Consider the following 26,266-nt stretch of genomic DNA (forward strand, 5'->3'; position numbering starts at 1 on the left):
TCTGCTGTGAGACCAGGCTGGGAGGGCTGGGGTTGTTCAGCCTGGGGAAGAGAAGCTGCGGGGAGACCTTATTGCGGCCTCCCAGTGCTTAAAGGGGGCTGTAGGAAGGGTGGGGGTGACCTCTTTAGCAAGGCCTGTTGTGACAGGCCAAGGGGTGATGGTTTGAAACTAAAGGGAGATTCAGACTAGATATAAGGGAGAAATTCTGCACAGTGAGGGTGGTGACGCGCTGGCCCAGGTTGCCCAGAGAGGTCAGAGATACCCCATCCCTGGAAACATCCAAGGCCAGGTTGGACGGGGCTCTGAGCAACCTGATCTGGTTGAAGATATCCCTGCTCATGGCAGGACTGGATGGGCTCTAAATGTCCCTTCCAACCCAAACCATTTTATGATTATTGCACCTTCACTTTACAACCAAGGAATTGAAGCACAGAGACTACAGATAGGCCTACCTCGGTTTAAAGTAAGCCTCCATTAGATCGAGCTGCACAAAGTTGCCTTTCCTGATCTACAGCAGATCCACAGGTCTTTATGCCTTATGAAGTGCATCAGCAGAGCGTTTCACTCTGTGTGCATAACAGAGCTACACCTCAAGCTTTTCCGCTCACAAAGCAACTGGAGCACCTATAAATTCAGTCTGTGTGATCTCTGGCTTTTCTGCTTCCAGAATCATCTCAAAGTGGGAGAGTAAGGGGACTGAGAAAATGGATGGTTCTATTTATGGGGATTTAGGTCAACTCAAGCTACTAGCGCAGACATAGGCTAAGCAACTGATTCAAGGTAGCAAAGTCTGCCAGAGCTGGCAATTGAACCAACCCTTACACTAACAGTTCAGATCTCATCTTAATTCATGACCTTAAAAAGTTATCCACTTCTATGTTGCACATGAAACCTAACACTCAAGTGTCATCGCAGACCTTTTTAGACTCCAGCATAAAAAATGTCTCAACTCCTAGGGCTAAGACAAAACGCACCCTCAAATGACGGCCCTTCCAGACAACTGACCATAACTTATTCTGTTTCCAAAGCAGATTTATTTTAAAAAAAAAAAAGTACTACATAATAATTTAACTTGTAGAGGGATTTTCATTCCCAATCACTTGCTTCTCTTCCCACACTGCAAACGTTTGAGTACACAGAGAACATCAGGGTTAATATAGCGAGTTATATGGTCATAGGACACCACAAACCTCTGACCAAGGAGGATTCCAGAATGAAACCATTATGCTCCCTGTATAATCAGTAACTTATCCTCAAAGTCAAGATCTGAAGCAAAATAAAAAGCCACTAGCTTTCAGAAGTAGATACAAATGTAGAAAGATCATACAAGGACTAAAGAAGTGGAGAAGAGAAAGGAATTATTGGGGGGGGGTGGGGAGATGATAAAAAAAAATCACGGTAAAGCAAAAAATGCTGAGAAGGTAGACCAGAGATCTATGCTGTCCGAAATTCTCTTCCTCATTCCCATGAGCTGCAGAAGTCAGCTCAGAAAGATTTATAAATGGAAAAATATGTACCTGTACCTGGGAACTAGACCTAAACAACAGCAATTTCTTTCAGGTCTCAGCTTGATTTATGAGAAACAACCACCAAAACTCTAAGTCTTCCCCCAGTTCCAAATTACTTTCTTACCAGTTGTAGTCAAACCAAGATGCATAGCTTGGGATAATGATGTGGTTCGTTTGTTCTGTGACATTATCTTCACCCGGATCAACGGACCGGCTTTGATCGCCTTTGTTAGGATCTTCATCTTCCTGTATCATGGAGAGAATAACATGGTTAGTAGGTTCCAAGAGACATACCTAACAACTCTCAGCCCGCTTAGAGTTAGTCCGAAACAAGTGCCTTCCAATCCTGTGCAGAATAAACTTCTCCTGACCCAACCTCTGGTCTGTGGGGAAAATGTAATGGAGAAAGTGTAATCCATGTTCATAAAAATAGTGAAGAAAGCATAAGGCCACTAAGAAGTTTTTAGAAAGCCAGCTCTCAAATCTCAAGGACATACTTAGCAGTACTATTAGATCACACTTTGCATCCTGTTTATAAAGTTAACCCTGCCCTAACTATGGGAGAAAGCGCTGCATTTCAATTCTGCAGTATACTGCAGCCACGTATAATAAATACCACACGAATCTGGAGTACTCTGTAAGCTGTCAGCCTAGCTCTTGCTGCCATCTCCAGTTACTGACACTGCACTGATTTTAGTATTGTCTAAGATGGGTTGTATTTTTTGCCACTCTTCCTCCATTAACCTTGTCACTCCTCAGAAGAGGATTAAAGGAAATCAGGGTCATTACTTCTAGTTTTGCTGGAAGACACCGTTCAACAGTAATAGTTTTATGTCTGCAAAACTGCATCTCATGACCATAAACTCTTACTTGGATAAACTCACTTTGATCAATCTTAAAGCTGGTCTTAGATAGTTCTCTTTTGTGAAGAAGAGATACTAAATTCAACTTGTAGCCCTGCGTGTCCCTGTATCTGCTCCCACTCAGAGGGTGAACAGGCGCACGAGTTCGCTCATACAGGGCTGTGAAGGCACCAGTGAGCAAGATTTTAAGATTTTCAAGAAGAGGGACAAGTCTTTGGTCACTCTGTTGCTTCACAACAGAAGTCTCCTGGGAACACGAGGTGTTCTGCATGATATGAACTGTATGAGAAACCCTCGGGTGCTGAAGAGCTTGTAGGCAACTCAACATTAAAAGATTTTTTTTTTTTAATCTGAATTTCTAATCCAGACAGCTTTCAGAGAAACAATAGACTGTTAAAAATAACTGAGTCCCTAAAGCAAGATCTTAAAGAGTCATTGGTATCAATGACATACCTTTTGGGGGACCAACTCCCCCGCAGACAAGGTATCATTCTAAATCTACTTAGTGACCTGACAATAGCTATTCAGAAAAGAGGTCCTTCCTCGCATCATCCCCTGAACTTCTAACACCCTTCTCCTCTCAAAATGCATTCCCTAAGCAGAGAAACAGACCACATCCCCCAAAACCCCTCTGTTTAGCACAGGATATAAAAGCAAACCTCTTCCAATCTAAACATGGAACAAATACTAAGGCTGCTGCGTGAGTTCTGGGTTATCTACACCCAGGGCTGGAGAAGTTACGCTGAAAAGGGGGCATTTCCCACCCTGGCAAGGCCTGCTGTCACATTCCTTCTGAGCTGGTTTCACTAACTTGGAAAACAGCAGTTGCCTGAGAATCGTATTTTGGTGATTTCTGTTCATGTGTCTGTATCTAGATACTTAAACCCACTACTCCCTAGCGTGACACCTGCACCTGAAACCTCAAAGAAAGGTTGCTTACTAGCTAGTCAGTGGTTTGTATACCTAGAGTTGTCACCTTCCCTCGTTTTAAAACATGAGAAAGGATTTTTGAGCACTTCTGAAAACACATAGAGAGACGGGACGTACGAACTGAAATACGGTACAACTAGAAATACATCAGTACGGAGGGAAAGTCAGATTTTCTTAATTATGTGTATAACCAATCCAAGCGCCTGTCTGTGCAGGAGTGCAGCCGTCTGAACCTAACACTGATGTGATCTCTTAACTGCATGATCAGGCAACCATCCTATACCAGGCAAGCTGTTAAAAATAGTGCCTGGCACACCAATGTACTTAAATACCCTGACAATGCTATGAAAACGATCAGGAAGCCTATCTGGGGTTTAGGGTTAGTCCTGAAACCTGAAGAAAAAGAATAACCTTTGATAAACCTTGCATCTGAAAAATGCTTCTTTGAAAATACTTTTCCATGTCTCCTCATTCTCATTTTTAATATACTAGATTTAAAACCACAAAATAATCTCACAGCATTTTAGAATTTTTATAATAGCAAACCTACATTACTATCAGAGACTAATGTACTCATATGTAAGACTTGAAAAATATTACTGGTTAAGTTACTGGAGATGTGATTAACATCTTGATAGGACACAGGGTAATGATTTTAAACTAAAGGAGGGGAGATTCAGACTAGATATAAGGGAGAAATTCTGCACAGTGAGGGTGGTGAAGCGCTGGCCCAGGTTACCCAGAGAGGCTGTGGAGGCCCCATCCCTGGAAACACCCAAGGTGAGGCTGGTCAGGTCTCTGAGTGACCTGATCCAGTTGAAGATGTCCCTGCTCATGGCAGGGGGTTGGACTGGGTGACCCTGAAATGCCCCTTCCAACGCAAACCATTCCATGATTCCACGATCTCAGTTTGTACCAGACTTAGTGAGGAACAGCTGCTGTTACCTTTCCTCCAGTTGCTACTGTCTCCTCATCCTGTTCATCTGAAAGGTAAAAGCATTGACAATTACACTAATGAAGAGCATCTGATTGCTCACAAGCCTTTCTAGCAATGCAATTGCTCAGCTGGAAAAAATATTTCATTTGTCTTGGAAGGGAAGTGAGGGGGAAAGCAAAGTGGGCCACACATCATTAAGGCAATCTCATCCTTATGCAGGCACTCAACTACCCCAGGCAAGGGAACAGATAAGAATACAGAGAAGGTAAATTAGCATTTTCCACACTTTGGAATCTATACCTAATTAACACCTTTCCCAGCGCCCTAGATGTACCCTTGTATAACAGGATATGGGACACCAGTTTATACCTCTTATGCCAAAAGCTTAGCAAAGGCCAGGGAACCTGTGATTCACCTCAATTCCCAGTAAGAAAAGAAAAATTCTGCCAGGAAAGGGCTTATGTCATAAATTAAAAAAAAAAAAAAAAGATACCTACAAGGGAACAGCCTTGCAAGTGAACAAGAGTCAACACGTTTCAACTTGAACTCATATGAAAACTGAATTAATTCAATGAAAGAGTAGAATTAGGCATTACTTTTAAAATTGAGAGGTTTAAAAATATTTACTCTGTTAGTCTGCAAGTAAGACTTTACTATAAAACTTAGGGGAGGGAGTGCTGGAGGGTGTTGGGTGTTTGTTTTACCAAGGTCTGCTACTGTTCCTCCTTTCACAGGCGTGTTTTCACTGTCTTTCTTTGGGTTCACTACAAAAGGAAGCAAGATTGAAACTCTGATGAGTAACCATCAGGCAAGATACAATTATCAAAGCCTAGCATGCTTTTGCTGTCTTATCAATCATCAGTTCTATCGGTCAGGTCTTTGCAGTTCAAACAGATGGTCTGCTGTACTCAGACTGCACCGACTGGTTTCTCTGTAATTTCACATCTGAACACAGAGCAGCTTCTATTCGCGCACTCAGGGCACCGAGTGCTCTACTTTTTCCACCTGTACAACATGTAACAATTCTTACTTGGAAGTTCAAACCAGGTAAAAACCACATGGTGTGACACCCAAAATGGTTTGGTGTCAAGGACTTAACAGAAGGAATTACTTTTCTGACTTATCTTTACTTACCAGGTATTGCACAGATCAACATTTTTCTGAAAAGGATTAAGAACTGAATGCATTTGGCACATTGCTAGAGTTTCCACTCATTTAATGTGCTTATCTTGGGTACTTGGCATACAAATATTTTCCTCCAGAAAACTCTACACCCCAGAATATGAACTCTGTATAACGGGTGAGAGCAATCCTAAAATAGGGAAACATTTAAGTGGATTTTCATAGATCTATTCCAAGAGAAGGTGAATCGCTGCCCTTCTCAGCTGTCATGTTCAAATCCCTGACTAGACAAATTCAGATGGGCGCAGATCACCTGGCCCCACAGCCAGAAAGTATTTCAAAGATTTGACAAAATACAGTGTATTTTTCAGTGCAGTTTAAGCAATCATTTTGATGTTCAAAGAATCCAGTGTATGCATATTTTACCATTTTTGGGAAGTACCACTTCTTCTATATTAGGTACTGGTGTGGGATCCTCCATGTCCTTCGTAAGATCTTCCTGTTCATCTTCTTCCTTCTGCCCTCTCCTTTTCCCATATAAGGCTGCTTGTCTAAAACAGATCACAAACAAATTCTCTGCCAGCTGCAACTGTCAGATGTTCTCATCTTGACATTATTTTTCAGATGTCAGGATTAAAGGACTGGGTGGAAACACTTATGAAAACATGAATGCTGTAGGAAGTGGTGCTGGAGGAGGTAATGAAAATATTCTCTGTATGTCACTAAAATGAACTAAGTTTCAAAAAAACCCGGTCTTTTCCACTGTTCCAAGACTGGACACCACCGCTGATTATAAATCTTGATTCCATCCCAAAACTGTCTCCAGCATGTTGGCAGCACTTGCACACTAGTGAGATTCAAGGGAGCAGCAATTCACTCACATCTGTCCTTTCTAAAGTTGCGATAAGGGCATCTGCTGCACGGGACGGAAGAGGCAACAGACCATTTCAAGGCATGCTGGCTTGTACCACTGATCCTGTGTACCGAGGAAGCCATTTTGGGAACAGAGGCAGAATCACCCACACCGCTCCTTACAGAACCTAATTCAGGCTTTACATTTGGAACGGAAAAGTAATTGAGATTATCAACTAATTCCTTCTCACCTCAGATGATAAATTTCCACTTTTGTCTTATCAGAGCCCAACAGGTCTATTCAACAAGACCTAAATTTTTAGTTCAGAAGTTCTCCCCTCCGTATCCACATGTAAACCCCCATAAATAAGCTTTTATTTGGATATAATATTGGCCTTTTTTTTTGGTTGGGTTTTTCCTTTGAGATCAAACTAGCATTGGAAAAACTCCTAATTGTAGGCCACAAATCCTACTCTGTTGAAATTGCATATGAGAAGTGGACTTTAAAATACGTGGCTACATAGATAAAAACACTCCTCAATTAAATGCAGCAATTTACAAGGCTACACTTTAAAAAGTGTACATGTAGTACGTGATTGCACTAACAGGTCTAGTCTGAGTTCTTTTGGAAGCAGCTTCTCATTTGGTAAGTTCTGCTCCTGATGCAGCAATGAGCCCTGTCACTGACACAGATAACTTGCGCTAGATTCTCCTCCACCTGCAGGCGATAAATTTCTACAGAGGAGTAAAGAAATTACAGATACTGCACAGGCAAAATCACTCAAGTCTATTGTAGAAATAACTATTCTACTGTAATCCAAGGTGAGGCAAGTGAAGGGTGACAGAGATCTCCCCATAAGCATTTCTTCAGGAAAAGTCACCTCGAATTCCAGTACTTAGACACTCACCCTTTCTTCCCTGTCTTTTTTCTCGACTCCACAGGAGTGGGGGGTGGAGAAGGAGAATGCTTTCTTTTCCTCGTACTTGCTGCTGCTTTCCTGTCTCTCCTCTCCGGACTACGTACAGGCTGTTAGAGAAGGGAAGCAGTTAGCTCATCCCAAACACTACCATTATTGAATGCTGTAGGCTACCCTCTTTCTTAATACATCCTACAACAGAGAAGCTAAAAGCAGTAATATCACCACATGCACCACGTTCAGCCCCAGAATACTTCAATTTGGTGACATGAAAAGCCCTACATTTTTTTGCAGCCCTCCCCTGGATACTGCAATGGCTGTGTACTTAAGAACTGTGCTCTTAAAACAGAGCAAGATTCAAATGCCAACGTGTGACTAGGTCAATATACTCTATCCCTCAGGAGAGATTTCCTAGCGAGTAGCCTGGCCTCAGGGTTAAATGACATGTTTTCAAAGTCCTAACTCCCCGCATTGGGAGGGATACAAAAATCAGTTTCAACAAGTACACAGGATTTGGAAATCAAATATTAAGTGATGCTGTTTAACACATCCCTGGCTTCATCTATGAGAAAGCAGAGGTGGGTCCTATCTCTTACCATCCTCAGGAAGGGGTTAAAAATAAAAATCAGAGTGCACGCCTACACTTCTGGATAAAGGACGTATGTCAGAAAATAAGTTAAACTAGCCTGTGTTATCATAGGCATCTCAAACTCTTCAACTAGCTTAATTTTAGCAACTTTGAGTCCCAAAAGTTTGACTTACACAGAGTTAAATAATAATAATAATGTATCAACATGTCGCCCATAAAGCATGGAACCACCTACCTCTTCATTTTTCATGGAGATTCTCTGTCGAAAACTCACTGATTTCCTGTTCTCATCTACCTCATAATCCTCTTCATTCATCCATTCATTGAATATATCTGTGTCCAAAATCCACTTGGCATGAACCTGAAGAACAGAACAACATGCCAACATGCTGATGTATTTCGAAAGAAAATAACACCATAACAGACCTCACAGGATGAGGAAGATACTCGCAGCTTTCTTATCAGGGTCTGAACGTCCAAATATCTCATCACCATTTCACACACAATAATGACAGTTTCATGAGGCAACACGAAGTATGAACATGCCCGTAAGCCTACCAAATGCCATGTCTGTCCTCAGCCATTTAAGTCTTCTGACGTGTGAGGTCAGTTCTCACAGCTGGGACAACAGCTCTGTATTAAGAACCTACTTCGGATGCTGAAAATTACCACCAAAATCTTCTAAGTATTCAGACGACCTTAGCAGATGTGCCACAAAAGACCAAAAAAAAAAAGAAGAGTTGGCCATATCTTGCAAAGATTGACTATCTTGACTTAAAAGATCCATCTTCAAATAAAGTTCTAGTTTACATAGCTGAAAATAAGTTCTTGAGCTTTAGTATGATTTATACACAAAAAGCACGAGTTACGGTTACTTACAGGTAACTACTTGGAATAAGTAGTGTTTGAACAGACATCAGGTTATTTTCTGACTTTGGCTGCTCTAACTCTGCTGTTCAAATCAACAGCATACACACAGAACAGTAATGCATGTTATGTATGAAAGAGTAAGTCCAATAAAAGGACAATAAAGTAGTACTTACTACTCTTTGGTTATAACTGTTCTGCACTGTTCACTTGCACTAAATCAGAAAGGCAAATCATTTCTGTAGAAAGAAAACTAATTATGTAGAGAACCTAAATATGGCTGCTGATGTTGGTTTGAGTGCTCATGTGTTCAACAGGTTAAGAAGCACTGACTTTTTGCATTACTACGACATCACTTAAGAGCAGAGTTCCCATTGAATTGAACCTTGCCATAAAGAACGGTAAGATATGACCCTCAGGGATTCTTTACACAGCTACTGGTTTTCTCATTCACTTCCATGTTGGCTCTAACTCGAGGGACAGCTGCATTCATACATTACATTAGCAATGCTGAGGATTTTAGTAAAATGAAGAAACTTAAACCGTGCCCTGTACTAAGGGCATACAGAAGCTGGTATCTAAAGTGGTACTGAGCTAAGACAAGCCAACTCAAGACCTTCTGTAGCAGCGTGAGACCAGGGAATGGGGGAGCCCGCGGCCACACGCACTCTGTCAACCAGACCACAGTCGAGTTCGTCCGAACAGCTGAATCTGTTGGAAATAACGTTGCTGTTACAATAACTTGAATAGAATGGACAAGATTTCATTTGTACCACAGACTTGTACAGACAAAAATTCAGATTTGTTCTCCTAAAGAAGCTTCTTAATTTCTGTATTATTTAACGCCTAATATTTTTGGCCATTTCTATATTGTAGAAAAAGATTAAGTTTCTGCACACGGAATGTGTTTTAAGGCCTGTAATGCATGTACGTTAATCTCAGGTTTGCAATCCAGTAGTTCTTTTCTCTAACAATATTATTCAAAAAAACATAACAAAGATACGGTATTTTCCCCCTTCCTCCCCTTAAACACTCTATAATGCCATTAGGCCTTCTAATGAGTTGTCAGGTTTCATCCCAGAGGTGGCTCCACTTCGGCAGTAAGGGAAGGGCTTACCTTTAACAGAAAACACCTCAAGTCAGGCCAAAATAAATGTGGCAATTTTGGCACTATCAGGGATGCACAACTGTGTCCTTTTCACTCACAAAATAAAGCATGTTGTCAACAGCATTCCTCCCCAGACCAAAGAAATATTTCAGACATTTTCATTATGACTCTAGACATATCACTCTGCTTTTCCATATAGATGGAAATACAGCCATTGCTACTCAGCAGCACGTTAAAACATCTGTCTGCAGACGACACCAAGCTGGGCAGGAGTGTCGACCTGCTGGAGGGCAGGGAGGCTCTGCAGAGGGACCTGCACAGGCTGCATCGATGGGCCGAGGCCAGTTGTGTGAGGTTTAACAAGGCCCAGGGCCGGGTCCTGCCCTTGGGTCACACCAACCCCAGGCATCGCCCCAGGCCTGGGGCAGAGGGGCTGGGAAGTGCCCGGCGGAGAAGGCCCTGGGGGTGCTGGCTGACAGCCGGCTGGGCATGAGCCAGCAGTGCCCAGGTGGCCAAGGAGGCCACCAGCCCCCGGGCTTGTGTCAGCACTGGTGTGGCCAGCAGGAGCCGCGCAGGGATGGGGCCCCTGTGCTCGGCCCTGGGGAGGCCCCACCTCGAATGCTGGGCTCAGGTTTGGGCCCCTCGGGACAAGAAGGGCCTGGAGGGGCTGGAGCGTGTCCAGAGAAGGGCAGCGGGGCTGGGGCAGGGTCTGGAGCACAAGTGTGCTGGGGGGCGGCTGAGGGGGCTGGGGGGGTTTAGCCTGGAGAAGAGGGGGCTGAGGGGAGCCCTTCTCGCTCTCTGCAGCTGCCTGAGAGGGGCTGGAGTGAGGGGGGGGCTGGTCTCTGCTCCCAAGTCACCAGGGACAGGACGAGAGGGAACGGCCTCAGGCTGCGTCAGGGGAGGTTTAGGTTGGGTGTGAGGGAAATGCCTTCCCTGCCAGAGGGGTCAGGGGTTGGCACAGGCTGCCCAGAGAGGTGGGGGAGTCACTGTCCCTGGGGTATTTAAAGATGTGCAGACGTGGTGCTTTGGGACATGGTTTAGTGCTGGGCTTGGCAGGGCTGGGTTAACGGTTGGACTGAAAGGTCTTTTCCAACCCAAATGATTCTATGATTGTATGCTCTAGTAGCACCTGAGCATGAGCTATACCAATAAAGTAACTTTGGGAAACCATTTAAGAGAGACTTACCTTCCATGGCTTTTCAGGAATTGGAGGATCCTCAATTTCAGCATCTATTTCATTGGCATGAACCCAAGTGTCATAGCTAATGAGAGGAACCAAGAGAAAACAAAGTTGGTCCCCTGGGCTGTTCATCCAGAAAGATCAGGAGCAAGAATATTATTCAGCAATTTCAACGTGTGCAACTCATATTGCTGGGATAGAATAGTGAAGCATATTCTGTGCATTGACAAGTTAAAGGAATAATCGCTGACTTCTGCTACAGGAACAGGACACCCTGAAAAGGGAGGGAGGGGTCCAAGGCATCTAATGCACATTTTTAACTTTCAGAATTTAAAGCCATCTCAGGGAAGCCAGCTCCAGCTTAAAATTGCAAATCTACTCTCTAGATTCAGGGTTATAAATGCAGTTTCTGAGACACCTGTTCAAACCCTGGCATTGAGTTAATTAACCTGTTTCTGTTGTTATGAGTTTAAAGCAAGAGATACTGGATTCCTAGAAGAAAGGAGTATGTATCCTCTCCGTTAATCCCTACTGCCGTAGAATCCATTTATTATTTACACTCGCTTTTCCACATGCTACTCTCTCAAAAGCCTATTTATAAACATTAAGAAACTACACTCAGTAACAGCAAAAGCCAAGATACTTTGTAATCAACACCAGGCATGTACTGTGCAACTGGGGTAAGTCATATGCAGGAAAAGATGTGTACATAGCATTCCTCACATTTATACTGATATTTATAAAAGCATACACAACAGAGACTTGACTACTGATATGATACAAATAAAAATATTTAATGATTCTTCATCTGTACGAAGAAAGAAATATAAGTGTGATTGTTGTTTGCTCTCTTCCACTGAAATATGGATATGGTTCCCAGGAATTCTGTGCACGCACAGCAGAGCAAATTTAGGACCCTGAAAAAGTTGTTTAAATTGAAGTCAATGCTGGGTTATCAATCTTATGGTTTTCCATAACCTGGCCTCAGAAACTAGTTATTACATTTAAGTTACTAACAGTACATATGCTGTGTTTTAACACCTCCTAACAACACAGGACAGCTTTCTCAAATACACACTTTCAACAGTCACTTGCTCTTGACTAAAGGCAACCCATGGAGTGAAACCTCTCTTTGTCGAAGAAACTTCAACCAGGTGATTAGAAGTTCTCCCTTTTGGCTTTAAAGTCTTACTAACTTTATGGAAAGGCTCACTCCGCCCTTTGAAAGTCTGGTTCAGTTTGCACCCTTACTAGCGGCTCAGCAGAAAAATAGACCCTCTTTTTCTAACCTCACCCACCTGCCAGCACCACGAACAGGTACGTGTATTTCAGTGTTAAACCACTGATTAAGTCTTTTGAAGCCTCGGACATCAAGATAAACGATAGCAATGCTAAATTACTGTGTGGTTATACTCCGTGAGACAACCACTGCTTGGCTCATCATACGAACAGCGAGGTACAACCACCATTCAGAGCCAAAACAACGGGAACGCAGTACAGTGTATTTGGGTTAAACATTTAGAAGAGCCAGCGTGAGATACGTCTGAGCCCGTCTTATTCTGCAGAACAAGAAAGGAGCACAGTTGCAGCCCATGCAGCTGGGACATTCCCCATGCAGGTTCAGTACTGGTAACCACAGAGCGCCACTATCAGGAGAAGTACGGCTCAGGAAGCTAAAGGAGCAGCTTGTTTGAGGACATGGATTTTCTGACTCGCAAGTTTTTGTCAACACTTTTCCTTCAACAAACTTAAGATTCAGGGTATCCTTCCTTCCCCCCTTTCTTTACCTGTCTGGAAAAAAGCCCCAGTGTACCAGCACCTGCTTGTCTTTTTTCATCACAGGTCTCAACCATTCATCTGCAAAGGGAAGAGAGATCTAGCATCAGATTCAGACCGTAAAGCACATTAAACGCTACTTTGCTTTTCCATAGTCAGACATAGTAAAGTTGTTGCCATCATCTCTGATGGAAGTCTACTGGAGTGAAGTTACAATGGCCTGGCCTGCCACAGTAATACACGAGCAATGTCTAAACACGCACGTGCTCTGCCTGCATATGACACGGATATTACATTACTGAGATCATATTAAGAATTATTGCATTTCCTTCCTCGATCACATACATTATACCCTAACACACTCCGCATTAAGATCCAACAAGGCCTGAAACAGTCCTCCTGCCTCTCAAGAGAAGAAGCGAGAGGCACTTCTGGCTGACAGGTGGAAGCACTATCCTCTGCCAGCTCATCTTGCCCTGCCTTCTCTCCCCAACACCGTGGCCAGATGGGCCTGGAACTCAGAACGGGACAGAGCAAGTCCTCCAAAAGGGCATTCAGTGAAGACAGTGGGAATAACACGGAGAGACACACACACTCTAGTATGTCACTTTGTCTTTCTAAATGTCTGTAAAACCAAAAAAGACTAAACCTCTCCCAAAATGCTTTCTTGTCAAGTGGCAAATATCTCCCCTCCGTCTTTTTGCATCCTTGTTAGACATCTGAATCTCCTCATTAACTTCTTCTATCGGTTTACATTTATTTCAATATTTTGCTCTTCCCAGCACTAAATTCTACTCTCAACAGGTTAAAAACAAAAAGTTTTGAAGGAAGAATGTCAGGGCACGGGGTTGTGGTGAAAGAGATTTTAATAAAACACTTCCACGAATCTAACAACATTTGCATTTCAACTTTCTCCTTTCACAGCAGCACTAATGACGACTTCAAGTTAACGCAGACTTACCGAGGAGCCCTAACATTTTGCTGGTTTTGCAATAAGGCATACGCTCAGCCTGAGTGGTGCTTTCAAGGGTTTTTGTTTGGTTGGTTTTTTTTTCTTTTAAACCGCACATCTGACACAGTGTAATAACCTACCCCCTGCAACCCAAATACCAAGAATATGTCCTAGAGCAGGATTAAAATAAACCCTGAGGATGTGAACCTGGATGAAGTCACACCACTTGAATTCATGGCTGTTTTCTCATCTTGGTATAAGCAGGGTTAGGAGAGCTCTGTCTAGCACATCTGCATGTTCACTGACTACAAGACAGACGGGACCTACTATGCTCAACCCTCTTCTGAGAACCTGAAGTGGTTAAAAATAAATACAAACCTGTGGCTTGGCAGGATATTGCCAGAAGTACAGAACACAGACAAGCACCAGAGGACACACAGGCCCTGGTTGTTCCTATACAGCAGTGAACACTTCCATCTAGTGGCCATCAGATGCCAGGGTGTATCAGCAAAAGCTGATTTATGTCGGTGAAGCTCAGACTCGACAACAATGAACCACTAGACAATTAAATGTGTTTAAGATGAAAAAAATTAAGAGTAACATTTTGTTATTTGCTGAAGGATGCAGCTCTTAAATTGCTTTTGTGGAACCTATGTGCGTCATATAGAGGCAGACCACATCGTAATAAAGCTAACAATCGCAATTTATCAGGTCTGCTTGCTGCTATATCCACCTTGACAAACCGCATGCAACAATGTGTACCGGCATTCCCAACCTGCCACCTGGAAAGATGAGAACATGGCAGAAAGTTTTCTGATTCTCATTTACTTTAGCATCCATGTTACCTTTCCTACATCCACTCGATTCCTAATAGCGTTTCACTCAACCTTTTGACCTATACTTACACATCAGGGGATGCCAAAGAAGCAAAAAAGAAAGAAATTAATGGAGGCTTTAGTTTTAAGCCTCTACTTTCACTACCCTTCCTTTTAATTTTTGAACTGACTTCATTTCTTTTTGAAGTTCTTCTGGACCCTTAGCTTTGCTCCCTTTCAGCCTGCAAGTCACCTGGGACAAATAAAATGTCTATCTGCATTCAGCAGTAGTATCTCCATTTCCAACTCAATTGCTGCAGAGTGTTCAGCGTTACACACCTTAATCTGAAAACGCTGCATCAATTAAAAATGTGAGTGTTACACCCAATAGAAGCAGGACACACAGTGATTTTATCTGGTGTTCTTGATCCTAAAACTACTTTTCAAGTGGCTCTCAGGAGCAGGCTAGGAAATACCATGTCTCTGCGAAAGCTCCTGTAACTGCTAACAGAATTTAGTTACAAGACTATTTCCACTTAAAAATTGGAAAGCAACTTTACCGTCATCCATTGAGGTAGGACTTGGATAAACATGGTGGGTAGCCTTTGATTTCTCTTCAGTTACCGTTCCCTGGGGAAAGGTGGAAGAAAGAAGAAAGTACATGAGAAGCCTTCGACACATTACCCCAAACTTCCTGGCTGCTTTTTTTACCCACATCCCCTGCAACCTAGAAATATTCAAGGCTAACTTCAATGCAACTATGAAGAATACCACCTCTAAGAAGTGCAGGAAAAAGGCAATTATTGTAAAACTGCTGCCAATCTACTTTGTCACCTCAAATCTGTCCTCCACCTAGTTCCTTCTGCCCCAACTCTCACTGCAAGTTGTTACAAACCTGTTGGTCAATATTTTGTAAGAATGCGTGTGTAACTTTCCCACTAAGTACACATTTTGGTCCAAAACAATGTCTAAATATTACAATTTATGTAAGATAAAGTCTATAAGAAACTTAACTAGAAATGGCTGCCTCAAATAGAACATCCTTAGTGTTCAAGAAAGGCTGTATATCGAGACAGAATAAACACCCATTCTTTCAAAAAAGCCTCCTAAATTCATAGAACAAAGGAAATAAATCAGAAATACACTAAGATGATACCATTGTTTGTCAAATATTCAAACACAATAATACTTTTTCTTCTTGCTGGTTCAGGACAATTTTCTTGATGTATGAGAAGCAGCAGATGTACTTCTCATGCTTATGCAGATGCCACGAACAGTGATACAGAAAGGAATTTCTCTACATATGGGTTCAGGCCACAATTATATTCCTACGTCATCATGCAAAAAATTCAACTACATAATTAGATCTCTGTTAAATAAACACGTAACACCACTTAGTGGGGCCAGTCAAGAAAGCCCTGTCCTTCCCTCACTGGGAGGACCATAAGGATTCTCCCACTTGCTGCAGAGACACCTCCAGTCTCCATATATGAAGAATCATTTCCAAGGACAGCAGAAATTCGGTCTGCAGACTCCTCTGCACAGCAGTTCTGTTTTGGAACAGTTTGTATGAAAACGTTATGCAAAATTTACATTCCATGAACACCCAACAGATTTATTTAAAGGACTTAAGAGCACATGGGATAGGTTACAGCCAACAATATGTGAACAACTTATTTAGAAGAGAGCATCAAAAGGAGGAAAGTCAAAAAAGCATCTCTTCGGATGCATCTCCCATTGGAGACTACTCTAATATCAGGGGCTGACCGGCAAGAGTTTCTACGCCAACAAGAGTTCATAGAACTGGGTTAAGGGAGAAGAGGTGCTCCAAGCAACATCAAAAAACAAAGCTGGAAAGTAAGAAGAGTTTAAAAGCACTCAAAGGGAAAGGAAAAGCCCTGGCCTGAAAGAAAAAGGAACAATAATGGAAGTTCTCCCTTCGTTCCCCATGAGCTACAGATGGTCTTCTAGCTACCTAATCTGAGCTTTGTGAATCAGATCAGTAAGTTTCATCTATTTCCTATGGAGCTGTTATAAACACAATACACGACAGATGAACAGGAAGCCCCTCTCAGATGCTATCTTGCCTGAAAACAAAGGGATTAATAACTTCACATTAAAATAGTTTTCTGAAAGACGTAAACAGATAGTAAGGCTCATTCCCTGCCTCTGCGAAGCTGAATGGGACCAAAAGCTAAAGACATAAGATGGCAGAGTTATCTACCATCAAAGCACTTTTCTTGAAGCAGATAGATATAAATGCTAAATCTCACTCGTTACCTGCTTTCAAGTTCCTAAATTATTCTGGCTCTTCTCAGAATAATCCTCAACATTTATAAAGAAAAACAGAAAAAGTGTGACTACCAGAAACAGTAACAGCATTTTCAACAGCAGAGCGAACAAACATCTTGCTGACACCTCTTTTTATAAGCCCAGAGATCACACTAGTACTGTGCTGGGGCAGGAGATATGCAAATCCTCTGCAGTCAGAGCAGCGAGGACTTGGAAACACCAGAGAGGAGGGAGGCTACAGGTCCTAGGGATGGGGTAAAGGGGAGATGACAACAACAGGTTAAAAAAACCAAAACAGACAGTGAACAAGCACAGGTAGAAACAGAAATACAAGAGGAGAATTCAGAGGACAAAGGAAGGGCCAAGAAAGAAAGAGGGCAAAGGAAGAAAGCCCAAAACACAGAATTAGGGACAACTTCTGTTTTCAGTTCTTCACGTCCCTTTAGAGACAAAGCTGCCTGCTTTAAAAGTCCCTTAAATCATTAATGGATAGAGCATGCTTGAGTTTGCTATAGGATTCCTTTATGAAAGGGAAATTGAATCATCTCTAATTTAAGCACAGCATGCATCCTGAATCAGCTGAATAATTAAGAATAACTTGTGAAAAATTACACAACTGAAGCTGAGACCATGGCTCATAATCACAACACAGGAAATACATTTCATCTGGAAAAGAAACAGTTTACTTTGGCTACAGCCATGAATTACCATAACACAAAGGGCTATCAGACCATCTAGAGATCCCATTCCAGGATATTTCTTGTAAGACAAGTGAAAGGACTGTTTACATTTTTAAGAGATTAAGCTACTAATCTTGTTCCGTGCATCATTTAGTATATTAAGTTACAATGGCAAGACATTGACTCCCTCTGAAACACGCGGAGTAGCTAATAACCAAGAGACCACCGTTGCTTGTGTTCTGTTCAGCACAAGCAAGAGAAAAGCAAGTGAAACAAAGCAAGGAAAGGTAGCAGTCATTTTAAGGTTAAAGCTTCCTTATGCTGTCCCCACATATCTAGAACAGCTGTATTACACGCTACCTTCTTTGGTCTCAGATTTGGACAAACGGTGAGACTCTGCTTTACATAAGCAGGTATTCCACATTAAATCACCTGGGGCCTGCAGCCAACTCACTGAGACACCGTAACTACTTTTCACCTCAATAGCAATTTCAGACTTCCTTTTAGAAGAGTTATGAGTCAATCGCCGTGCAAGGGTAACTACTGGTGGCATTTTACAAATGGTGAACTTCTGGTCCTACGTGACTTGCTGCTGCTGCCCGGCGTTGTCAGACACAATCCAGATGTAACCGATATGTCGAAGTCAGGCAAATGCATTCTATCTTGCAACTGGCAAAACATTTGTTTTAAGATACGCTCTTTAACAGTTACCTGGTGACGTTTGACAATATCCTTCAATTTATTAGCCAACTTCAGTTCTATATCTGGAATGAGGTAGATGGTCGGTCTGCTCAGACAATTGTTCTAGTGGAGAGGATAAGAAGTTAAATAAGGTATTAGTAGGCCACCGGTGACATACATCAAAAATTCCTATTCAGATCACCAATGCTTGAAAACGCTCAAAAGGGACAGGTATTGTGAATCGGCACACTAATTCTAGCTCCAGGAGTATCTAGGACAGCAATATTTCCCTTGCACACCTCCCTGCCCAAGCCTTATCCCGGGTTTCTTTCTGGTCTCAGCAGATCTGCTGTTAGCTCTGTGGGAGACACTATCACGGATAAAGGGAACATGACCCAAGGTAGCTGCTCTCGCATTCCTGCTTTCACAATAACATCTGTAACGGAAACCATGCCTCTGATTTCAGAGGCTTTTTGACAGGCTCTGGAAGACTTTGCTTGAAAGGGAAACCCCCGTGCGTCAAACTCCAAATCCTAATCTGATGTGTGCACTAATGTGCAGATTTATGCATTTCTATATTTGCAGGTACACATTCATTTTATTTTGGATTTTAACATGTACTCTGTTACATACCAAAACCACCATACAATGGCAGTTAGTTTTTTGTAAGAGTATCGTTTCTTTTTGCTGTCCCATCTATTTCCTATTTTGACAAGCACCTGAAAGTTACATCTTGACTATTATATCCTGAGCTTACTTTTAGAGTTTGAAAAAAAAAAAATCCTGTTATTCACATACAGCAGTTTAAAAAATTAACCTCAAATTAGATTCCATACAGCTGTTATCTGCTCTCTTCTGGTAGTAACTTGTTTGATAAAGCAAGTGAGAGAGTCTAAATGTACCCTAACCCTGAAAAAAGTCAAACTTTTATCAAGCTGAAAGTCTCAAGAAAGTCAGCAGTTGAATGGGTCTAGTCACTCAGTCTTAAGGGTGTTCTTTCACAGGCAGGCGGAGACACTCAGGACACTTTCTCCTACCTTGCGAACAGGTTTTTCTCACCCTGCGCACATCCACAGAATACCAGTGAAAAAATTCTGAAGCTTTCAAGCAGTAACACAGAATTGTGACTGAACAGGGTGGGAGAGGGAGTAGAGGGTATAATATTCCTACAGAATTCCACAATGAAACTCTTCAGTAGGTCACAGCCGAGGTACGTAAAAAGCTATGGGGTCCCTTCCCCGAGCGTGTGAACACATACAGTTTCCTATGAGTTTCTTGCCTGCACTAGTGTTTTCTCAATGTTCATGAACATCTCCACATTTCGATCCATTCGGGATGGATTCTGCAGGTCAAACCTCCGCCTGTTAAGGAAAATTATTCAAAAATATTAAATTTAACTCTCCTCCATTCAGTAGTCAAGAATCTTTCATGTTCCACATAAACAGTATATCATGGTAGCTACATAAGAACACTTAAAGCCCAATCACAAATATTTCTGCTTCATCTGACAGCCCTCACAAGCAGGAAAAAACACAATGAATCAAATAAACAAAATGCGACTGATTTGTGAAATGTTTAGGGGAAATGACGGTTGACATTGTCCAACGAAACCCTGTAGCAGGGCTGTGCATTCCACTACAGTCACAAAGGATAACTGAACAGAAACATAATCAAATGCTCATGATGGATTTCAACAACTAGATGAGAAAATGCACGAACAAGCTCTCACGTGTCTCTTACGTCTAGTTGCACCATCCACCAGTCCCAGATTCTAATCCGGGAAAGACACGGCAATTCGTTTGCCTGAGATTTTCTGGACTACTTGTCTATCCGAGAACCAGCCACCCCACACACAGCAGGTTATATTCCATGCAAACATTTTATGATCACCTCTGTTGGACTCTGGTACTTTAAAGTTTGTGACTTCATTGACAAAATAATCAAAATTCTTGAAATAACAATGCAGATTTAAGCATCTATTGGAAATGGGGCGGGGGGAGAGAACACAAAATCTGAGACTTTCTACTGGGAAGAACCACAAGAGCCCCCAAAGGCATCCTGTTGTATCTACTAGAACTGCCCACATATTCAGAAGTCACGGATGAATCAACTTAAAGAATTTGAATGGCGACCCCCAAGAACCTGACAGTGAGAGCACTACTGCCGGTCCCTCGCCAAGTTCGGCACCCGCAGGTGTCTGCGCTGGCACTATCACGCCGGCCCATCACCACCAGCCAGGGTAACCAGTGCTGCAGGAGCCTCGGAAACAGATTTGGGCCTGACCCTTAACAATTCAGCCTTTAGCAAAGCACAACGGTGTGTTTAGATAACAAGGTTGTTGACTCTCAGATGTAAAACACCATCTGTTGCACTTCTGTACCTCCCAAGTTTCGGAAAAAGCTGTTGCTAGAGTCCAAAACCACTTTTAACTGGAGTGCTGAGCTGGTGTTCAGGAGTGGCAGTACCGGCAGAAGGGAGAGTTCAGCACATAAAATAAGTAAATAAGTACCCCGTACACCTGACACAGTGAAAAAGCCATCCACATAATTACCATGCGTTGACTGATATGCTTTAAGTTAACACCCTTAACATACAAGAATTTATTCCCGTGCCCATATCTAATGACAGCTCCCTTTGAACACATGCTTCTCTCCAGTAGCACATTAAATCAATTTTTAAAGTTTATAAATATACAATGAAGGTAAACCAAAGCAAGATTGATTTTTTAATCACAAAACCCATTATCACACAAGATGGCATCACAGCAATATTACTGTACTAAATTAAACAAAGACACTTCAGCTGAGACCACTGTGGGTTTCTTCACTTGAGGCTCTCTAGCATTTTCAAAACGAAGTTGCCCACGCAGCTGGTACTGCGTAAATATGCCGTAGTGCTGGGCAGCGCTGGAAACATTCACTGTTCGTGAACGATGGCTTCGGTCCTAAAGCAGGATTAGGGACTCTTCCCCTCACACTAAGGACCTGGCAAACAACTTCAATATTCTGGCACACTTATTAGAATAGCCTTCCAATTTTAGAAGACATTTACGACCTCTTTAAATAGCGTTGTGCACGTTGAAAAGTTTACACTGACTTCTAAAAGTAGGGCCAGAAGTCAAGAAGTCTGTCTCTTCACTGCACAACTTCACAGCTTAATGAAGTATTTTACACCTATAATATATATAATTTTAAGAGCCAAGATCAAGCCACTTCTCCAGTGTTCACCCACCGACAGCTTCATAGTCCATATTCAAATCATATGCTTCTCAGACGCAGTAGTTTCAAGGAAGTGAAGATAAATGCCAAATGAACACAAACTAACCTATTTTCCTACACCGTTAATAAACTCTTCAGTACCTACAAAACAAAGATCCTTAAGGCATTCAAGTTTGACCAAAATTTTTACGTTTGGTTGCCTAAAAATCTGCATTACATATTTAATGCTATACGTGCCCCCAATTTTTTGCCTGCTTTTGAAACCTATAATTTAAAAGAAACATGCCAATATATTAAGAAATAGCTTTTTTTTTAGTTGCCCATTTAGACAAAATAGTAGTACTAATTCTTCCTGTCCTTGGTTTAACTCGTGCCCTCTGACAGGTTTTAGCAGACAACTACTTGAATTGCAGTGATAGACAAGGTATGTCCAGCTGCACTGGATAAGTGCATTTTTCAGACATACCTATTATGACGAGGAAAGGTACTTCTCCTATAAGACAGATCATTCACAAACAGGTTAAGCAAGAGCGACAATGCATACCATTAAAAAAAAAAAGTCATATTTCAGGCAAAACACCACATATTATTTGGTTGAGTCAGTGAAGGATACATTCCAAGCTCTAAGTCTGATCCTCAAAGTTAAATTCGAGTATTACTTCCCTCTACATCCCACATGCACAAACACAAGACACTACCCACACTAGTTTTGAGGAATCGGCAAGAGAGTGAGAAGAGAGGAGGCAATCGCGTATCTGAGCTTTGCTGACCAGTTTCAATGGCTGAAAACTAAGTTTGTTTGGAAAAAACTGGAATATTTAAATATTCATTAAGTAGGAGCCATTTAACTCCTTTAACTGCCGACAGGTACGCCCCACACGCAGCACAAACGCGTACCATGCCCTGGGTGTCGGCAACAGCGGAGTAGTTAAAAACCTGAGAGCAGCGGACTCATACCAGCTGTCTGATATATCTACCTCAGACATCCATTTAGCTGATGTGAGTATAAACTACTCCTAAAAATAACAAACCGTACCAAAACAACTTTATTTTTGCCTTTTAAATTCGCTCTTGGGGGTAACAAAAGCAGTCAATTCCAGGAATGCCATTACAGGTCTGCACACCATCAGATCAGAAACTATTTAAATTCATGTACAAGAACAATCTCTGCTTGTTTTTATCTATCGACTTCTCATCCGCGGAATTTTTCTGATGTTCTCAAATATACTTCATTCATGCTACTGCTGTCTTGGAAAGAGGACCTGTCTTCGAAAAACACACGGGCCACAACACTCTTAGGATGTCACATGAATCATTTTTATATTAAAAAATAAACTAGTATAAATATAATTATATATTTATATATAATCTATAAATACTGTCATATATAACAACATATATTATATCATAATTTCACATAATATCTTTTAATAGTTTTAATACTAGTGTCAACAGCTACACGAGCAGTGTTTCCAGCTACTGACACTCCCCATTTATGGAGGTTGATAAGCAATGGAAAACTTCGCATTTATTAGTACCTGTGCAATGCTTCATGTTTTCCCTGTTGTAACTAAACCCTATACTCAAAGATTTACATCTTATAGATGGGAAACAGCGATTCTAAGACACTGGTTAATTTGCTCAGTCATATGGCAAATAAACAGCAAAAAAAAAAGCCTCAAGCTTGTCATTAACTCCCAACCTACGGGCTCAAGACCTTAAACTTGGACAATTTATCTTTGAGTTTGGAAGGGAGGGTGTGTGTCTTAAAGCCACCAGCAGCAAATCAGGAAAAAGATCTCCTCCTCCCATCTCCAACTCCCTTGCCTACAGAATTCTCCAGGAAGTATTAAACTTTAAGTAGTTTGCATAGGCATTTCGTGTGCTTAATTTCATGCAAAAGGTGTGTAAACCAAAAATAAAAACTTACCAGCCCTGTTCATTCTTATATTTGTAAGCAGCACCAAGAATGTGACATAATGTACCTCCAGCTTTGAAATCCATGAAGCACTTTGCCTAGAAGCAGAAAGAAAAGTGAAAGCACAGCAACGTTGATGTTTATGTCATTATTATATATTAATATGTACTTGTTAGCTGAGTTTTAGACATCTAACTTAAACTATACATTTGATAATTTTCAGATGAATCACTGAGTTTTACATTCTCTTTTAAGAATGTTTCGAGAAGATTAAGTCCGTTCAGTTTAAGTAGAATTCTTCATGTTTGCAAGCAGAACCTGGCATACCTGAGAGCTCTGAGCCCTCCCTTACACGAGCAGCTTGCAAAAAATTCCTTGCAGAGCTGTAAAACAGAAATCCAAACTACTCTTTGAACCTCCGTTTCCACAGTAAATGAAACTTAAAATCCTAGCTGTCAGTTAAGAAGCTCTTCATCTGTATTAAGTAGACTAAACCACATCATTAGAAACAGGCTCGTATTCACTATAGCTCCTAAAGCTCTCCATTCCCGGCCCTCCTCCATCACAAGAAAAAGTTGTTGCCAAGATCTGAAAAGGTCACTGCGCAGACCTGCCCTAAAATACTAAACCCAACTCATTTCTTCAATGCCAGCTCTAGCAGGGTACAGCCGAGCCACGTATGCGTAAACAGGCACTCCTAATTCAAGAACTGAAATTCAAACGGCAGCATGAGGAGACTGAAAAGCTCTGAGTCCCACCAAGTCCGCTCTCTAAAAGGTTATTAAAGAAGCAGGGCTGTTGCCTACATGGAAAGGTACTTCTTTTTCCTGACAAATTTTAGTTTGGAATTACCTTTGCCCCAGTCAGGATGTCTGCGTGTGCTCGGAAAAAGTAAGCTACTGTCAGAGTCATCTTAGCAATGGAAGACAAGCGGATAGCTCAGGTAAAGCCAGGACTAGATTCTAGTGTTGCATTTGTCTACCTTAAGCATGATTCACAGAGTACTGACACACAGCATATCTGATATCCTCCCTTTATATATATATATACACACCCCCCACATAAAAATAAATATATTTAGAGCGAGCTGTTCTAACAATACGCTGGCGTGACAAAGCGAGGCAGATGGATCACCTAGCTCGGCTTCCACAACAGACATGCATATCCCGCCTTGAAGTCGGCAACCCCTGGCACTCAGGGGGGAAGGACTCGCCGACCCCCAGCTCCCAGCCCCGTCAGAAGCGCACGACGGCCGTGCCGAGGGGCACTCTGGCGCTCAACCCTGCCGATGTTGCTCCGATCGGTATAAGATGCCCAACCATTTACTGGAATAGGAAATGAAACCTACCTTCCCATACGCGTGCAAAACATATGGACTATGATCGGTCTATTGTGTTCCTTGGGAAAAACAGAAAACTTTTACAATTCACAAAACAGAATTTGGGGAGATGTTTGATGGCTGGAGCCCGGTTACCAGCAGCTTTCCGCAAGCTGCCTTCTGCTGGAACTAGAGAAAGCACAAAGCTGGAGGCAGCGCACGGACAACAGCCTTAGAGCAGTTTTTTACACTAGGGATGTTTCTGATCTAGCTTCTACCTTACTTTTTAGATCAGAACAGGTCATTTCCTTTAAAGCCCATTATATTACACCTCAGAAGCATTTGCTAACACGGAACAAACACCAAATTAACGACAGTCTTCGCATTGCTGTCAAGTGTTTTAAACTCATTCTGCAGCCAGGCAACTAAAATGGTAGCATGGGATCTAAAGGAAACATCGCTGTCCTTGGCTGTAGAGCTGCTAATGGAAAGGAAAGCAGTTCTGAGAGATACCAAATACACCAGTGTCCAAGCGCAACATAAAAAAGATCCTTCATAAGCATTCAACAAGAACAGAACTGCTCCATCTGTTTAGAGCCCTGCTGCGCACAGAAAGTAATCGAGAGCTCAAAGCCGCCGTGCGGGTGCTTGCCAGTTTGCGAGCTGCATGCGTTTCAGTACCACTCTTCCCAAACTGAAGTCCTCTACGGATGGAGCAGCCTCTGATCAGAAGCTTGAGCAAAACCAAAACATTTTAACACGCTGGATGGTTTTATTGCCGTGAGACTTGGCTCTGAGAATACAAGCGTTGGTTTACAAACATGCATGCAAACACTAGCTGCTCTAAAAATAAATAAATCTCAACACAAAGCCAGAAGACCTGTTGTAAAGAGTATTTTTGCAGCACTAGTATGCAAGTTGCTGTTACTTATCTTCAGCTCTCCTACACAGACATGGTCACCCAGAATCGACCTTTCCCTTTTTGCTGACATGCTGGACGTATCACGCAACAATAGAATCGCTGCAGCAAAGCCCGCCTCATCGGCATTTTTGGAAACTGTGGGTCGCACTGTTGTATCCTACTTCAAGTTCAGGGGCTGCTGCTGCAGCTTGGCCCTCACCAAGCTGCCCGTCAGCTGTTCACATTAAACCTTTCCGTGACAAGGCTGCACCTTTCTGCATTACCGGTGCAATCCTGGCAGGCAGACCCGCAGCCTGGCGCAGGGCTCAGCCACCCACGAGGGCCCGGCTGCGCGACCAATTGCAGCGACTCTGGCAAGTTAGGATTTTGCTACCATGAACAGAAAGTTCAGCCAGTACTTAACCATGAAAACCAGCATACGGATCTCTTTCATAGACGTAAGTCACTTTTTAAAAGCGCTAGACTCTAGCAAGACCTTCTTGTTAAACTGCAGTCATTGCTACTAGCATGAAAGGAAATTGCTTTTAACGATGAGACAAAAGCTGTTCTGCAAGAGATACAGCTGTCAATAAACCAGATTTCCTTCAACATTTTTACTTAACAAAATCCATCATAAGAGGGGAATTAAGATCAGCTGGCCTTACGATTTGCTGTCTGAAGAGTTAATACCTTCATATAGCTTTTATTTCAAATATATGGAACTGTCTAAGCAAGTTAATCAGCGTTTTCTCTTTTGAGCACCAGTAAGGTTACACAATATGCATTTAAAAGCAAGAATTGGAAGGCACGCACAGAAGTCAGGCTGTCACAGTCCCCTGGTT

General features: G+C 42.1%; 2 protein-coding genes across 4 annotated transcripts in view; one reads left to right on the plus strand and one right to left on the minus strand.

Annotated features, from left to right (window-relative positions):
* Nucleotides 1-26,266, plus strand: part of DHX30 (DExH-box helicase 30) — a 215,867-nt gene that overhangs the window by 105,634 nt on the left and 83,967 nt on the right. The gene's annotated exons all lie outside the window — the stretch shown is intronic.
* SMARCC1 (SWI/SNF related BAF chromatin remodeling complex subunit C1) overlaps nt 1-26,266 on the minus strand; it is a 90,610-nt gene that overhangs the window by 53,956 nt on the left and 10,388 nt on the right. For 2 of the 3 annotated variants that reach the window (XM_075082032.1, XM_075082031.1), the window contains exons 3-15: nt 23,218-23,303; nt 21,754-21,780; nt 19,349-19,430; nt 18,100-18,192; nt 14,977-15,046; nt 12,661-12,730; nt 10,880-10,955; nt 7,954-8,079; nt 7,121-7,239; nt 5,787-5,911; nt 4,943-5,002; nt 4,247-4,284; nt 1,633-1,754 (exon numbers count right to left, since the gene is read on the minus strand). In XM_075082032.1, the coding sequence (XP_074938133.1) occupies nt 1,633-1,754; nt 4,247-4,284; nt 4,943-5,002; nt 5,787-5,911; nt 7,121-7,239; nt 7,954-8,079; nt 10,880-10,955; nt 12,661-12,730; nt 14,977-15,046; nt 18,100-18,192; nt 19,349-19,430; nt 21,754-21,780; nt 23,218-23,303 (1,094 nt within the window). The remainder of the gene's footprint in view (nt 1-1,632; nt 1,755-4,246; nt 4,285-4,942; nt 5,003-5,786; nt 5,912-7,120; nt 7,240-7,953; nt 8,080-10,879; nt 10,956-12,660; nt 12,731-14,976; nt 15,047-18,099; nt 18,193-19,348; nt 19,431-21,753; nt 21,781-23,217; nt 23,304-26,266) is intronic. The other variant, XM_075082033.1, reaches the window with a different exon arrangement.

The sequence above is a fragment of the Phalacrocorax aristotelis genome, chromosome 2, assembly GCF_949628215.1.
Source record: "Phalacrocorax aristotelis chromosome 2, bGulAri2.1, whole genome shotgun sequence".
Taxonomy (NCBI): domain Eukaryota; kingdom Metazoa; phylum Chordata; class Aves; order Suliformes; family Phalacrocoracidae; genus Phalacrocorax; species Phalacrocorax aristotelis.